Source organism: Emys orbicularis, chromosome 9 (assembly GCF_028017835.1).
Source record: "Emys orbicularis isolate rEmyOrb1 chromosome 9, rEmyOrb1.hap1, whole genome shotgun sequence".
Taxonomy (NCBI): Eukaryota; Metazoa; Chordata; order Testudines; family Emydidae; genus Emys; species Emys orbicularis.
In genome coordinates, this window is record NC_088691.1 from 73850755 (window position 1) to 73868079 (window position 17325).

At 41.6% G+C, this 17325-nt stretch overlaps 1 protein-coding gene across 1 annotated transcript in view; it reads left to right on the forward strand.

The window, feature by feature from the left end:
- Nucleotides 1-2369: 2369 nt before the first annotated feature.
- The window catches only part of ATP1B3 (ATPase Na+/K+ transporting subunit beta 3), a 63911-nt gene continuing 48955 nt past the window's right edge, over nt 2370-17325 (forward strand). The window contains exon 1 of the mRNA XM_065410575.1: nt 2370-2627. Within this exon, the coding sequence (XP_065266647.1) occupies nt 2519-2627 (109 nt within the window). The 5' untranslated portion in view covers nt 2370-2518. The remainder of the gene's footprint in view (nt 2628-17325) is intronic.

Here is a 17325-nt window from a genome sequence, read left to right on the forward strand (position 1 = left end):
TGTTTCTCCGTGCTCCCAGGCTTCCTGCGCGAACAGCTGATTCACAGGAAGCGGGGGCTCGAAGAAGCAGGGGCAGAGCATTCAGGGGAGGAGGCGGAGGCGAGGTGATTGCGCCCCTCCCCTCACTCGCCTCGCCCTTGTTACGGCACTGACTTCTTTCTCCATTGCTTGCAATGCTACACTATCCTCAGTAAACTGGAAGGAAACATGATTTTATTTTTCACTCCTGTGCAAATGGTATCATCATTGTTTAGACTGAGTTTGCCTAGATATAGAAATTACATAGGTAGAAATTAAATAGGATGAAAAAAATTAACCTAAACATATAACAAACTTCTAATGGGACATGCTAAGCAGAAACAGTTTATGGAAATCTCTTCTTTTAAACTATGATTGTGTTAATCTTTTTTTAGGAAGATGGTTTATTGTATAATATATCTTTGTTTTCCAAATATTTAACCGCTCCTGCACCAAATCCTGGAAACTACGCAATCCACGTACACAGGCTGGGTATAAGTGTGGTCCACTATTTGCATGTGTGAAGGGAAGCCGCTAGGGGAAGGGGGAAGAGGCTCCCTTGAGTTGTAATTGCCTCAGCCACCACTGTGCCCCCTCAACTCTAGCACCATGGAAGGTTCGGGTAGTTGATCTGTTGAGCTGAAGTCAGTGATATGTCATTCACTGATTGCAGAACTAGGAAGGAAAAGAAGGAGTAAGTCTTTAATATTTTCAATAACTGAAACACGTGGTGAGAAAGTGTTAGTGTTGAACATCACTGGCAGTAGTCAGGCCATCTAGGTCCCTAAATATGGATTTACAGGGCCCAACTTCATGCAGCCATTTTGAAAATATTAGTCACCATGACTGTCAGGTCAAACAGAGAGGCGAGTGTGCTGGTCCCCAGCTCTAACCTTAATACATTAAAGATTAGGGGATACTTTGAGATCTACTGATAAGGAGTATATCAGTGATACCTATCTCTGATATACTCCTTATCAAACCATGCTCTATTCCTTTATCACTAATTATAAATCAACATTAGTGAATACAATACTGTGCAGACACTTAAAGTGCAGATCTATCCAGAAAAGTGATTTTGTTAAAATAGCATAGTGGTTCCCATGGTCAGTCTGTCACAGAGTTCCATATCAAATTAGTACAATTTCAGAGGCAGTGCTAGCCCATTAGGGGCCTTACGCAGGAATATTTTTGCCCCCTAACACATACTACAAAAGCAAATAGGTGGTCCTCTTGAGCTGCTTGGACACCTAAGCCATTACTTAGTCTGCTACTTATGCCTAGCGTAAACTCTGACCGTTTGTAAGTAAAATACACCCTCCCCCGCTGCTGAACCTCACTCCCCCTGGGCTCAGAGTCAGGCTGGGTTTTTCCCATTTGCCCCATTTATACCAGTAAGAGGTTTTGCAGACCAAACTGTGCCCTATATGACAGCTGTGCCAACTCCATTAGCCTTAGTGGGTGTGCACAGCACAGGTGTCACTGAGTACATAAATGAAGTCAAGGAGGTAGCCCAGTCCTAGTTAAGGGAACAATTAGACTTAGGCCTGGTCTACACTAACCCCCAAATTCGAACTAAGGTACGCAACTTCAGCTTTCACGTAGCTGAAGTCGACATACCTTAGTTCGAACTTACCGCGGTTCAGACGCGGTCCACACGCGGCAGGCAGGCTCCCCGTCGACTCCGCGGTACTCCTCTCGCCGAGCTGGAGTACCGCAGTCGACGGCGAGCGCTTCCGGGATCGATATATCGCGTCCAGACCAGACGCGATAAATCGAACCCGGAAGTTCGATTGCCAGCTGTCGAACTACCGTGGTAGTGTAGACCTGGCCTTAGTGAATCTTCTTATTTTCAGGGATGCTGACAACCGACAGCTCCCTTAGTGACTTAGGGGACCTGCCTGGATTCAGCTCCTGTGAAAACCAGGTCACTTACGTGCCTGAACACGGATTCAATGCCACAGTTTAAAAATTTGATGTCAAATCAGTTTCTGTTTCCCTTCCCCTGCCAAGCATGTGCTTGGGTCTCACAGCCCTTCCCTATGTCCGGATCAATGGGCTGTGTGCACGCCCTTGGGCGGGGTAAAGCAAGGCAGCGCCTGAGGTCTCCACGCTATGTGCCGTCAGAGCAGCACCACTGAACCACGGGAGATGTAGGCGACTCACGAGCCAGGCACCGTGTCGCTCTTTGGGGTGCACTTCGAACGCCGGGGCTCTACGGACCAGCTCGCCCCAGCTGCTATTCTCCGTCTGGCCGCCAGGGGGCAGCAGGCGCGGCTTTGAGACAGCGCGGGCGGAGAAAGGGTGAGCTGACGTGTGTGGGCCCCGCCCCGGCAGCGGGAGGCGGAGTGAGGAGCTCGGCTGCGTGCGACCAGCCCGGCCTCTCGGGCGCCTGGCGGGAGGGGAAGAGGACTGTTACTCGGCGGCTCGGAGCAGGCGCTACCGCAGTTCAGCTGGGAGTCTCTGCTGCCCGGACACACACAGCCCTCGCCCCGCCGCCATGTCCAAGGAGGAGAAGAAGCCTTTCAGCCAGACCATGGCCGAGTGGCGGCAGTTCGTGTACAACCCGCGCAGCGGCGAGTTTCTGGGGCGCACGGCCAAGAGCTGGGGTAAGGGACTGGCGGGGGGGCCGGCCAGGAGCCGGGGGCGGCTGGGTGAAGAGGTGAAGGTGCCGTTGGAGGGGGGGCAGTTCTGCCGGGGGGGCCGCCGGCCGGGGGGGGGGGAGCCACGAGGCGGTTCTCTGGAAGCCGTTACTTTCGCTGCGTTCTGATCTAAAAATAGCCTGAATATGACAGTGCGCCGGGGGGGATCTCGGAGCCCGCGTGCTGGTTCCGCGGCACCCGCCCCGCCTTTCCTGTTCGTCTTGCTCGGGGCGGGCTGGTGGGGTTGATCGGGTTGGTGATCGGGCCGCTACGGCAGCGGGCTGAGGGAAGCATCTCTCAGTACGTCCCCAGCTGATTCGCTCTCCGCGTAAATGCTGCAGTGAGGCTCAGCAGGCTCCTTCTCCGTGTCAGCTGCGTAGGGATGGGGAGGAAGGAGGAGTCTGGTGGCGTAACTGTAGCAGGTTACGGCTGCAAACTCCCGATGCCAAGACTGGGGCCATCTCCCTCCTCGCTGATCTCTTCTGTGGTATTACTGCAGCCACACGCGTGTCATGCTCCCATATATTCCTTATTGGCATGACAATTTGGGGAGCTCTAACCTGTCAGTGGTGAATGAGGTGTCCTCTGGGGTGCTGCTGCTGGAGGTGGTGGAGAGGTCAGGTCTTTGAGTTGTCAGTTTGCACAGCTTTCGAAAGTAGCAATGATGGATCTGTAACTTGCATTACTGTTGCTTAAGGTTGGCCCTAGATTGAATTTTCTGGGATCTTCATTTACAGATGTGGCTGATATCAGTAGTTTCTCCACATGACCGTTTGGAAGACTGTGTTTTCATTCCCTCCCTAATTTTCCCACTGCCTCCACTGGGAGCTGGAACAGGAGGGAGATGAAATGACGTTATTCTCCCAAGTTCTTAAACTACAATAGTGGGGAAAAATAATATTAAAGTGGTGTATAAATGTTAAGTATTAAACTACGCCACTCTTGAAGGGAAATGTATATTTCTTGGCTTCAGATAGCACCCTACCTGCTCCTAAAATTTTGATACAGTTGAGATATTTAAATAGCTGTGCTTATAAAATCAACAAAAATTTCAGCATGGTATTGAGCAGTGCTGGACATATGCACGGCCTGGTACAAACTCCATGAGTAGGAACACACAGTACATGCAGGAGGTGTGCTCTCAGGTTGCCTGTCAGGAGAGGGCGCTGGTTCTGACATGAGCTCTCCTCTATTCAGACGGAAATAAGATCCTGCTAGCTACTCTGCTACTCAAATAGAGGAGGAGGAGGAGGAGGAAGAGAGGAAATTTCCACTCTGTTGTTGTCTTGTGACTTCTCTGTTCAGGCACCCCATCAGCAGGTTCTCTTAAAGTGTGTGGGTTGAATGAATGGGTGTGTGGTTAAGTGATCATAGAAGCATATTTGTGTACTGAAACAGATAGCATTAGCAACTGTAAGTGCTTTAGAAATGCTTAGCATATCTTAAGGAAAAACAAAGATGTTTATCAATAATAGAATATCAGGGTTGGAAGGGACCTCAGGAGGTCATCTAGTCCAGAATTTGATTTTTTTAAAAATAATTTTGACAGATGATATGGATGTTTATTTTTAAGCATTTTTATCAATTTCCTGCAACTGTGAAAATTTAAATAATGGTGTCAGACAGTGGGTGGGGGTCCGATGATTATTTAATGACAGTAGAGATTCAAAAAGTTAGCTTTATAACCATTAAGACATAAATTATCAACTTCACAGGTCAAAATATACAAAACAAATATCTTTAAATCAATATTTAAGTTCTTAAGCAGCATTTTTCTTATGTTGCCTATCTGTAAATTTCTATCATCAATGGAAATATTTTTTTGGCAGCATGTATATGTATGGTGAAATCAGTGTTTTCTGACAATTACTGATAAAAATCTAATCCTTTCAAGCTTGTAACTTACTTTACTAGAAAGCACCTTTGTAATACTGCCATCCTGGTCTCTTCCTGTGCCATGGCATACTGTCTATAAAATTGTTTTTAATAGCAAACCTATCTTAATCTGGAGTTGTGATTTGTTCAATTTTATAGCCAAATCACTCAGTAAAGATGCTTTCCCATTTCAAGAATAAATTCAGTAAATATGTTTATATAAAGGTTCATTTAGTACTTTATGTAATGTTGTTTACTTAATTTGTTCAGGTAATAGGTGTGTGGTAAAGAGATTAAATATTCCTAAGTAATTATTCCTTAATGTCAATGCTTAATTCTGCATTTACACAAATCATTTTGTATGCTATGGGGGTGTTAGTTTAGACATTTCATGCTTAATATATTGAACCTATTATGTCTGGCTACTTAAATATTTCTGAAATTTTGAGTCTTCAGTTTATCTTTATGCATTCATGTATGACTTTTGAGGGTAACTGCTAAGAAGAAAAATTTGTATTTGATTACAAATTGAAATAGTTTGCCTTGCAACTTTTAAACAGCTCTGTCAGCACTATGGGAAAGAGGTGGGAGGCTGTTGCTTACCAACTCCCTTGGGAGCCGTTTAAGCAGCTACTGTCCCTTTCTTGTTACCCTTTCTGCTGGTCTGTGGGCTCTTCAGGAAGAGCAGGATAGTTCAACTGGCTTTATCTGAGGTTAGGGGAATACCTAATAAAAGATGGCTCCTCATCTTCAGCCAGCTGCTCGGGATAGTTCAGGAAAGTGCTAAAGAGAGACTTAGTTACGGCTCCCTGATTCTCTGCCTGAGCCCAAGATAGAGCCTTGAGATTGCTCTAACTTCCATCAAGTTGGCAGTTTACCTGGAGAACACATTCCAGTTGCAGGGAGCCCGAGTGCAACATGTTCAGACTGCTCCCCCTCAATCCCTCTGGCCATGTCTGTACTACCATTTATGTCGGTATAACTTATGTCTCTCAGGGGTGTGAATAAGCCATTCCCCTCAGTGACATAAGTTACACTGACCTAAATGCTGATGTGGACAGCTACTGCCGCTCGTTGGAGGTGGATTAATTAAGTCGATGGGAGAGCTCTTTCCCGTTGGCTTAGAGAAGCTATACTAGACAGCTTATAGCGGTGCAGCTGCACGCTGTCTAGTGTCACTGTAGCCTCTGACATGTCCACTGCACCAGTAGCTGCAAATAGGGGGACGCATAGGAGCTGGTTATGCTAGAATCTATGCTTACAGGGGACTCCTCCATGGCAGGGGAACATCCAGGAAAGGAAATGCTGGTCGTTTCTGCCTGTCTTAACTGCAGAACAGGGTGAAGAATCTGCTTCAAAGTATTGATTGTAGACGCTTGACCACCAACATTTTTGGCTGAAAAGGGAGGATGCTACACAGGCTACGTCTTCACTACGGGGGGGGGGTCGATTTAAGATATGCAAATTCAGCTACTCGAATAGCGTAGCTGAATTCGACGTATCGCAGCCGACTTACCCCGTTGTAGGGACGGTGGCAAAATCGACCTCTGCGGCTTCCCGTCAACGGCGCTTACTCCCACCTTCTCTGGTGGAGTAAGAGCGTCGATTCGGGGATCGATTGTCGCGTCCCGTTGGGACGCGATAAATCGATCCCCGAGAGGTCGATTTCTACCCGCCAATTCAGGCGGGTAGTGTAGACCTAGCCTGAGTAATATGTGATTTGACTAGGTGTATGTACTGGGAGGTGTTCCAATAAATAGTCTATATTTCTCCTGCCTCCTTCGGAGACTACTGTAGACTTTTTCTTAACTTTGTGTATGTGTCCTCCTTTTTCCTTGTGTCTCGTTGTTGAAAGGATGTACTATGTTTCTTTTTGAAGGTGGGGAATTCTGTAGCAAATGATGCACAATGGTGATGTGACTTAGGTAGAAGGTATTGTTCAGGAGATCAGTTGCTGCATGCATTTGGGCCCGTTTTGAACTGTTTTAAGATTGATGCACTCATTTAATAAAAACTGTAACTCTACAATAGCAAATGATATACAAAAATATAAACACAAATCAAGGTTCTTTAGCATTTCCTGTGAAAAATGGGGAAAATAGTATACACAGAAAACTTAATATAAGCTAAAAGGCAAAGATATGGTAAGTATCTTAGGGTACGTCTATACTTACCTCCGGGTTTGGTGGTAAGCAATCGATCTTCTGGGATCGATTTATCGTGTCTTGTCTAGATGTGATAAATCGATCCTGGAAGTGCTCGCTGTCGACACTGGTACTCCTGCTCCGCGAGAGGAGTACGCGGAGTCGACGGGGGAGCCTGCCTGCCGCGTGTGGACCCGCGGTAAGTACCTTGTCGTTCGAACTAAGATACTTCGACTTCAGCTACGTTATTCACGTAGCTGAAGTTGCGTATCTTAGTTCGAACTGGGGGGTTAGTGTGGACCAGCCCTTAGAATGTGACAGTAGTTATTTTCAGTGCCTGAAACAGGTAAAGATCTATAACCCTAATATGGTTAATTGAAACACTTTCACTAACTCCTTTTAATTTTTCTGTGTTTACAGAAGTTAAAGAAAGCTCTCCTGTCCCTTCATCCAAACTACAGGTGGAATTTAAGTTGATGGCTCTGATTGTCTAGCATGTTTACCATTAATTTTATTTGCCCTTTTCACCTTCTGAATGCCATGGGGATATAACTTTTTATGCTAGGTATTCAGCTGTCTAAGACGATTATAGGATATAAGCATACTACGTGTACTGGCTCAAGGAGCACCATTAAATCTTTATTCATTGTATTTGAGCTCTGGTCAAGTGTAGTATCTACTCTTTGTTGTATAGAGCATAATCTGAGTTTTTTCATAAAAAAGTATCTATGTATTTTCCTGATCTAGCATCTTCAATAATAATGGATTACGCATGAATATAGCATGGTAGTAAGTACTACTGTCTAGTAGTGCAGTTAATTCGATCATTATGCATTATCAGGATTTACACACACACACACCCTTCCCCCTCCCTTCCCGTGCTCCTCCCCATGAATGCTCTTATTTCACACTATCATGACTTTGGAAATGTGGTTGATTCATGTTCCTCTTATGATCTATTTGTGGAAGATACTGTATTACAGGAATGCAGTCTGCCCTGAATGATAGTTAAAGTACTGTATTCATTGCAATATATGTTAATGTAAAGACTATAAAATTGTGATAGTTGCTTTGTCTTTTATATACTATTTCATAGACATACAAGAAAATGAATTACACAAATTTTTAGACCTATGGGTAGTTTAACTTTCTAAATTAATCAAATATGAAATGTTGGAATTTTTTAAATTTATATATTCACACGTCATGAACTGTGAGTTCTCTGTCAAAACTGTGATTCTTAGGGCTGGAACTGTCCTCTGTCATAAACTGACCAGTTGTGGTAAAACATGCACAGAATAAATTTACCTATAAATTCCTAAATGTTAAAAATTAGGAAAGCTAATTATTTGCTACAGATCATATTAACTTAATGAGTACTGGATATATACAGCATTACATGGGGCAAATCCGTCAAAAAGAGGCCCACTGGTGAATGAATCATTTTAATACTCTCTGCTTCATTGAAATATTTCAGTGGCTGTTTCCTTGAAGAGACTGAACATTCTGAATACTAGTATTTAACTTTTTTCTCTTCTATTTCAGGTCAATGAAGTGCTGTCTCACCAGATTAACCAGCTTCCTTTTAGTTTAATTTAATGTACCAGCATACACCCTGCTGGTGATTCCACACCCACTATTGTATATCACTGAACCTTGACTAAAAGGTGAAAGGCAACTCCCATTAATTGCCAGGGTGTTAATTCTGTAAAGTTTTAATTGTATGATTTGTATAGGATACAAAACTGCATTTAAAATAATGGGATTTACCGTACTTCATATGCAGGCTGCAGTGGTATGTAATGGTACGTGTATGATTTCAGCAAGACATTGGTTGAGTGTTGCACTAAGAGGGAGTGCTTCATGAGAGCTGCAATAGAAAGTGAAAGGGAGAAGAGAAGCTTTAAATAAGGCTGATGGTTGGGACCTTGGGCATAAAGCACTTTTAAAAACATCAAACTTATGCTGACTCCACACAATTTTTTTAAAGGGACAAAGTCAACTTAAAAATCGCACCTTGGTCAGAAAACTTCTACCTAATGCTTTTACAAGTAACACCTAAAATTACAATAGCTGAAAAAAATTCTAACAACTCATTTATGTATTTGACAGCCCTTTGTGTATATTCAGTTCTACTGTTTTGCCTGCATAATCCGTAAATTTCGCTTTTTGAATGGGATTTTCACACTGCAGCAAGGAGGAAAAAATATTAAAAACAAACAAAAAAACAAACCAAAAAAACCAACAGTGTGATTGTAAAGCATCCAAAATGGCAAGAGGACACTTTGGCAGGTGTAGTACCTGGAGCTACTTCCAGTTAATTTTTTGAAATTGACTAGACTTCAATATTACCCTTCCTCCAATCCACCATTTAAAAAAAAAAAAAAAAAAAAAGGGTAGTCACATCTGTGGTGAAATACAGCTACTGTCTAGCAGCACACAGCAACGTTGGATATATTATCCATCATATAATATTACCCATTGCATTTTGTGGAGTTCAGTTAAATTGTAAGTGCTTGGAGGCAGGGACCATATCTATCTTGTCTGGTATGGTATTGAGTCCACTGTCAGTTCATAACAATAAAGAACAGATGATATGCTTTAAATTCACAACCCACCTTAATCTGAATTAACTTTCAAGTATAGACAAGCCTTTATTAAATGATAGTTTGGTACAGGAAGCAAAGAATGCCATATCCTATAAAAATCGTAGAGGAAATTTTAGGTAGACAGAATGTAATCAAGTGGTCAGGGATTTTGTTTTTACGTGCTGTAATGACTGCACCTCCAGTTACACAGTGTATCCAGCAATATATTATGGTGTTCAGAGTACTACCTGCTGAATCCCCACCACTACTTCAGCACATCAGTTTACATGGAAGCATCCCATTCAAGGACGGCCACACCCTGTCAATTTAGTTTAAGATCTGGCCGGATCTGAACTCAAATTTGTATTGGTAAAGTAGTGACAACGTAGAGTTTTTTTAATCTAATAGAAGGAGAGAAGGCAGAATGAAAATCTATAAGAACACTTGCAGGCTTCTCGATATGAAAGAGATGCAGATAGATATTCAGCAACTAACATTTTTTAAAATTCAGATTTCACTTAGTGCATTTGACTAGTGGATACTTTGGATTCAGTGCATTTTTGCAGAGCTTGTTTTTATGAAAACATAGGAATTTTTTTCTGTCTAAATTAAGAACCCCAGTTGGCATTTCTTATGTAAGCTTATGTAAGTTCTTCTTAACAAAAGATATAACTTATAAACTGGACATTAAAGCTCACACATTTCATGTGTGATGCTTGATACTGTATTACAATGTAGATGTAGGTGGTGAGTTTCTGGGTATATGCTTGTTACTTTCCCTAAGATCTTTTTAATTTGTTTTCTTTGTCAGCCAACGAGTCAAAAGGAATTGTCCAGTGATATTTGGAATGGTAACCTGTATTACAGGTCTGGGTACCTACTCTTTCCTCCTTCACTCTCCACAAAAGATGTCATATGTCACTAGAAATGGTAAAAGCAGTCTCTGATGGGTAGATAGCTGTCTCCTCTGAGCAACAGTTTTTTTGCTGACATGCCAAGGAGTACTGTTACACTGTGCATTCATTTAAATCAATAGTAAAAAGACTGTACTTAACTATTTCCTAAAGTAAGCTAATGCTTGCCGGTTGGTATGAGAATTCAAATCTAGCAATGATATGCTGTAGCCTAGCAAATTACACTTAGCATAATTATTAAAAATCTATAGTAAAAATAGGTGTGTGTTTCATATACTGGATAGGCTACCCATAAAAATATTTAAATTAGATTTGTTAGAAAAAGCTAAACAAGCCACTACAGTCAGGATGTTGGTTTTATGTTCAAATATTATAAAAATATTCTTATCTTAAAGAATGACCTAAAAGATCATAAAATTATTTTTATAAACTTAAGGAAAGTCCATCTAGTCCTCTTCCCTCCCACTCACCCGATGAGGATCTGTGAGGTATCTGAGCTCTGGGATTAAGAGGCAGGATGTTGAATTTTTAACAAATCTGAATTTCTAACCTAAAAAAACAAAGCTTGAGGTGTAGAAAGGGTTTTCGAGAGAACCTTTCCAGGCTTTTAGATGTCGTAAAGAAGCAAAAAAAGCATGTCTCTTTTTAGCTTAATGCATAAGCAAATCAACATAGCTGAATCAAATAACTTTACATTTATATATAACACCTTTTACCATGAACGATCACAGAAGTGTTCTTATCTCCCTTCCCTGCTACTGAAATGCAATAGCTATTCTGCATTGGCAAGACTCCGTGATTATTATTATTATTAGCAGAAGTGGCACAATAATTTCTGCAACTGGGGAAAATCTGGGCAGATAGAACATAATTATCTTTATTATCTGTGCTCTTATGGCAGTTTCTATTAACGAGTTGAATGCTGCCAAAACCTGCATATCTATTAATCCAGGGGTTCTCAAACTGGGGGTCGGGACCCCTCGGGGTCGTGAAGTTATTACATGGGGGATCGTGAGCTGTCAGCCTCCACCCCAAGCCCCACTTTGCCTCCAGCATTTATAATGGTGTTTAATATATAAACAAGTGTTTTTAATTTATAAGGGGGGTTACACTCAGAGGCTTGCTATGTGAAAGGGGTCACCAGTACAATAGTTTGAGAACCACTGTACTAATCATTCATACTGAACAATCAGTTTCATTGTTTGACTTAAACCGTTCTAAAACTAAATGTTTGTTGCCAAAATAAAGACAATCTTGCTGACTAGATGGAAGTTGTGACCAGCCACGTTGTCATTAATTTTGTTGAAATGTTGATCTTGCTTTTGTCTGCAGTTAGACTCCTCTGAAGAAATACAGCATTTTGATTTAAAATTTAGAAACTAGGTGTGAGAGAAACTCTTTTATCTCCTTTAGTGTCTTAGACTTGATTTTATTCCACTGTCTATAACATTTGTTTCAACCCCCAAACTCTCTCCTATTTTATATCTAAAAAACTGTCCAGCACATCTCCAACTCATGGCATGTATACTCCACTCATTTGAGTTCTTTTTACTGCTGCTCAAATCCCCTTCCATGCATTAGTCTCCTTTTACCTTACTATTGTCTCCCTTTCTATGACTCCTTAGCCTTGTCTCTCCAGATGAAAACATTAAATTCTCTTGTTCATTATGCTGAAATCATTGTGATTTGGGTAATACAAGTATCCATTCTGTAGTTCAGGAGCTAAGGTTTCTCTCTATACAGGTTTATTTAAGCTGATTAAAATATATGGTGGTGGTACTGTAGAGTACGTACGAATCCTACTGTGTTGAATTGATGCTATATATTGAATATGAATTGGCTCAGTTCTTCAGCAGATATAAAAAAATCATACTTGATGGTGCTTAAAACTTCAACTGAAGTTTTAAACAATATTTAAAATAAGTATAACTTAATCTCTAATGAACCAAAAAAAAATTTGCTACAAAAGAAGCTATCTTAGTAGAGAGGATTTTAGGGACATGACGTCAAGGTGGGAAATACTGTAGGCCTGCTTCACTTGTTTGAGTTCAGAATTGGATGTTGCTGTAGTAAAAACAAACAAACAAAAAAAAACAATTCGGGTTTTTTTCCGACTTCTATAGGATCTTCAAACAGGAAATCTGCTTCACAATTTACTGTTAACTCTCTATGTGATCAGGACTTTGAGATTGTCTGAAGAAGTGGTATAAATTATAGTATGAAGTTTCTTTCCTTTCTGCATTTGTCCTCAAAATTAAATGGTCAAGATAGAGTAGAGTTCAGGCGTTCCCTGCAGGAACAGTTCATCCACAGCATGGAGCCTTGAAGGTTTGTGGGATAGAAAAGTTTGCCAAAAATCAGACTCCCTTCTATCTGTATGTATTTGAGAAGATAAAGCTTTTTAGCAGGAAAACTATTTGTTGTTGCTGAACCCAGTGTTCTGAAAGTTCAAAAAATGCTTCTGGCCATTTGAATTGAATTTGAAATTTGCACATCTAAATCTCCTGCTGGGAAGAAAACAAAGATCAGAAAGAAGTGGGACCGCTGAAGACTGTAGATGGAGTGGAGATTAAGGATAATCTAGGCATGGCACAATGTCTAAACGAATATTTTGCATCGGTCTTTAATGAGGCTAATGAAGGGTTCAGGAATAGAGGCAGCGTGACAGAGGGGAATAAAGGAGGGGGGGTTGACATTACAGTACCCGAGGTAGAAGCCAAACTCGAACAGTTTAACTGGACTAAATCGGGCGGACCGGATGATCTTCATCCGAGAATATTAAAGGAACTGGCGCGAGAAATTGCAAGCCCGTTAGCGATAATTTTTAATGAATCTGTAAACTCGGGGATGGTACCGTTGGACTGGAGAATAGCTAATGTGGTTCCTATTTTCAAGAAGGGGAAAAAAAGTGACCCGGGTAACTACAGGCCTGTTAGTTTAACATCTGTAATATGCAAGGTCTTGGAAAAATTTTTGAAGGAGAAAGTGGTTAAGGACCTTGAGGTCAATGGCAATTGGGACAAATTACAACATGGGTTTACGAAAGGCAGATCGTGCCAAACCAACCTGATCTCCTTCTTTGAGAAAGTAACAGATTTTTTAGATAAAGGAAATGCGGTGGATCTAATATACCTAGATTTCAGTAAAGCGTTTGATACGGTACCGCATGAGGAATTATTGGTTAAATTGGAAAAGATGGGGATCGATATGAAAATCCAGAGGTGGATAAAGAACTGGTTAAAGGGGAGACTGCAGCGGGTTGTACTGAAAGGTGAACTGTCAGATTGGAGGGAGGTTACCAGTGGAGTTCCTCAAGGTTCGGTTTTGGGTCCGATTTTATTTAATCTATTTATTACCGAATGTAGAAGTGGGCTGATAAAGTTTGCGGATGACACAAAGTTGGGAGGTATTGCCAATTCGGAGAAGGATCGGGATATCCTGCAGGGAGACTTGGATGACCTGGTAAACTGGAGTAATAGTAATAGGATGAAATTTAATAGTGAGAAGTGTAAGGTGATGCATTTAGGGATGACTAACAAGAATTTTAGTTATAAGCTGGGGACGCATCGGTTGGAAGTGACGGAAGAGGAGAAGGACCTCGGAGTCCTGGTTGATCGCAGGATGACTATGAGTTGGCAATGTGACGTGGCCGTGAAAAAAGCTAATGCGGTCTTGGGATGCATTAGGCGAGGTATTTCTAGTAGGGATAAGGAGGTGCTGCTTCCGTTATACAAGGCGCTGGTGAGACCTCATTTGGAGTACTGTGTGCAGTTCTGGTCTCCCATGTTTAAAAAGGATGAACTGAAACTGGAACGGGTGCAGAGAAGGGCCACTAGGATGATCCGAGGAATGGAAAACCTGTCGTATGAAAGGAGACTCGAGGAGCTCGGTTTGTTTACCCTAACCAAAAGGAGTCCGGGGGGGGATATGATTGCTCTCTTTAAATATATCAGAGGGATAAATACCAGGGAGGGAGAGGAATTATTTCAGCTTAGTACTAATGTGGACACGAGAACAAATGGATATAAACTGGCCGTCGGGAAGTTTAGGCTTGAAATTAGACGACGGTTTCTAACCGTCAGAGGGGTGAAGTTCTGGAATAGCCTTCCGAGGGAAACGGTGGGGGCGAAAGACCTCTCTGGCTTTAAGATTAAGCTTGATAAGTTTATGGAGGGGATGGTTTGATGGGATAACGTGATTTTAGTCAATAAGTCAATAACGTGCCATCGCTGGTAATTAGTATCAATGGTCAATGTGGGTCTGGCTGGAGAATCTTGCCCAAATGCTCGGGGTTCTGCTGATCGCCATATTTGGGGTCGGGAAGGAATTTTCCTCCAGGGTAGATTGGCAGAGGCCCTGGAGGTTTTTCGCCTTCCTCCGCAGCATGGGGCAAGGGTCGCTTGCTGGAGGATTCTCTGCGACTTAAAGTCTTTAAATCATGATTTGGGGACTTCAACAGCTGAGTCAAGGGAGAGAATTATTCCAGGAGTGGGTGGGTCAGATTTTGTGGCCTGCATCATGCAGGAGGTCAGACTAGATGATCATAATGGTCCCTTCTGACCTTAAAGTCTATGAGTCTATTCTGTAGCTTGTCAGGGAAACATCCTTCCCTTTAATATCTTGTGTAACATGTTCTTGGTGACATATCCCTAGTAGTACATATAAGGAGATGAATTTATTATTTTAAGTGTTTGGCTCACTTGCTATTGGTTACTAAACACCAGATGGGATGATGGTATAATATCCAGCTGCAATTATTTTGAAAGGGAAAATTTATCAATTTCGAGAGATTATTGGACATACAATTTAGTGGCTAAACTGTAAACTAGTTCCTGTTGTGAATTTAAAAATGTGTAGTAGTGCAGGACAAAACGGACAATTTCTCACGATTCTAAAATGTCTTCATAGCTTTTAATCTATTGCATAACTTCAAAAAATTCCCTATAGCATCCATACAGTGTTAACTTCATCTGCTTTTTCTGCAACAGAAGTTAGTCATTTTCTGAGCTGTACATGTTATTTACATTGGCTACACTGAAGTAGCACAAGGAAATAAACCAAATCAACCAATTTGGTTTGTGCTGTTAACACAAGTCCATGTTTGTTAAATGGAATGTGTCAGTGTTGTACTAAAGGAAACTTTTCATATTCATTGCTGAGAGTGCAGAAAATATGTGAGAAATAGAGCTTCTTAATAGTAGCTTGCTATAAAAAGAGCTTTAAGCTATGTTTCTACTCCGAAGACACTCAGGAATCAGGTCTGTTAAACAAGGTCATGACACTTTTAGATTTTTAGAGTCCCTTCTGTTTACTGACTGACATTTATTACCTTTTACTTATGCTATCCTGTCAGAGTCTTGCATCTGAAGAAGTGAGGTTCTTACCCACGATAGCTTATGCTCCCAATACTTCTGTTAGTCTTAAAGGTGCCACAGGACCCTCTGTTGCTTTTGTCAGAGCTAAAACAGCTACATCAGTGTGAGCTGAATTTTTCTCCTGTTCGTTTCTCACTTATTGGTCAGAGTGTAAGATGAAGTGGTAAGACAACCTAATGAATGATGTAGAGCAGGTCAGGGTTCTTATACTTGATGATTTTTTTTACAATAATGTGCCTGCTGCTTTTTAGATTATCTCCATTCAAGATCATGCAGAACATCTCTCACTTCCTTCTGATCACAAAATCCTGTAGCAACTGTAGCAGTTGTTCACATGGAAAAGTGACAATAGAGAAACATTTAATATGCTGAGTTTCCTTAAATGAAACTTGGTAACTGGAAATTAGGAGACCTTATGACCAGTCAGCTCTTTGTATAGTTTGGGAATCTCTGTAGAGTTGCCAGTAAACCTTAATTTTAAATGATCAGACATATACAAATTAGAACTGTCCTTGGTCATTATTCAGAGTTTTGGCTGGGAAGAAGAAGAGAAGATGCAGAGCCTAAGTATTTAGGGAGGAAGTGGGTTAAGCGTGTGTGGGGGGGCAGACAATTAGAGTGAAACAGGCAGAAATTACAACATTTTGAAAGTATTTACTCTTAATTTAAAAATAAAACCCCAAACTTGCCATTCCGATCTAGTGGCCAGATTCTCTTGTGGTACAGAGGGGGTGGAATTTGCTTCTAATCCCTCCACTCCCATCCAAAAAAGGAGAGGAGAGTCCCCTGTGGGTATAGAGTTGGCATAGCTGTCTTCGAATGTTGCTCTCTTCATAGCCGCAGTACAAGATGTATGTTGGCAGTGGTGTGATGAGGTGTGGCAGGTGCTATGGTGGTGCTCAGCAGGCGAACAGTCCCTTGACAACTATTGCCAGCTGGTAGATGTTAGAGCAGCTCCTAAGAGAAAGCATAAAGTTGGTACAGCAAAGAATCTGGACCCAGATCTTTTAAGTAAGAGAAATGATTTACCCTGTATTGTTGAATGCCATTTATTTGTATGAATATTTCCAACAGACACTTTAACCTTGAGACTTCTGACTTTTGCTACCTGAGAATTGAGTTTGAAGTATGGCTTCTAAGGTAGGCAGTAAGTCACAAGTTAGCAAAATGATTTGGTAAAGCCATCCGTGATGTGGGAAAATATTTGTATAGGACTGCTTAGTCATCTTCTAAAACTATTTCCAAAATGTTTGGAGATTATTTTTACTTTTGCTAAAGTACAAAAAAAAAATTGTGAAATCAGAATGAAATGGCATTTTTGTAAGTTTTTTACTACATTCATATTGAGAAGAGGGAAATATAAATTTACAAGAATATCAGTTGCTTCTGTGGGCAACTGTACAGGCAAGACATAGTAAGGAAAGAGTGAGAGGGGGGCATTCAAAACTGAGAAGCCAGACAAACCACAAAAGACAAGTTGAGGAGAAATAAGAGTGGTGGTGCTCTCTTCCCTCCTAGGAGAGAGGAAATTCCAAATTTGATAGTTTAGCTACTATGTAAGAAGGTAAAATATGGGGGCTTCCTGGGAAAGACTCCTGGTGTGAAGTCAGCATATGTTCTCCCTTGCCCCATAGCCTCCATGGTAGCTGGGATCGTTGTGTGCATCATGGTGCTTTATCTTAAACCTCAGACTACTTCTTCGAGTGATTGCTCGTGTATTCCACAATAGGTGTGCGTGCTCGCCACGTGCACCAGTGCTGGAAGTTTTT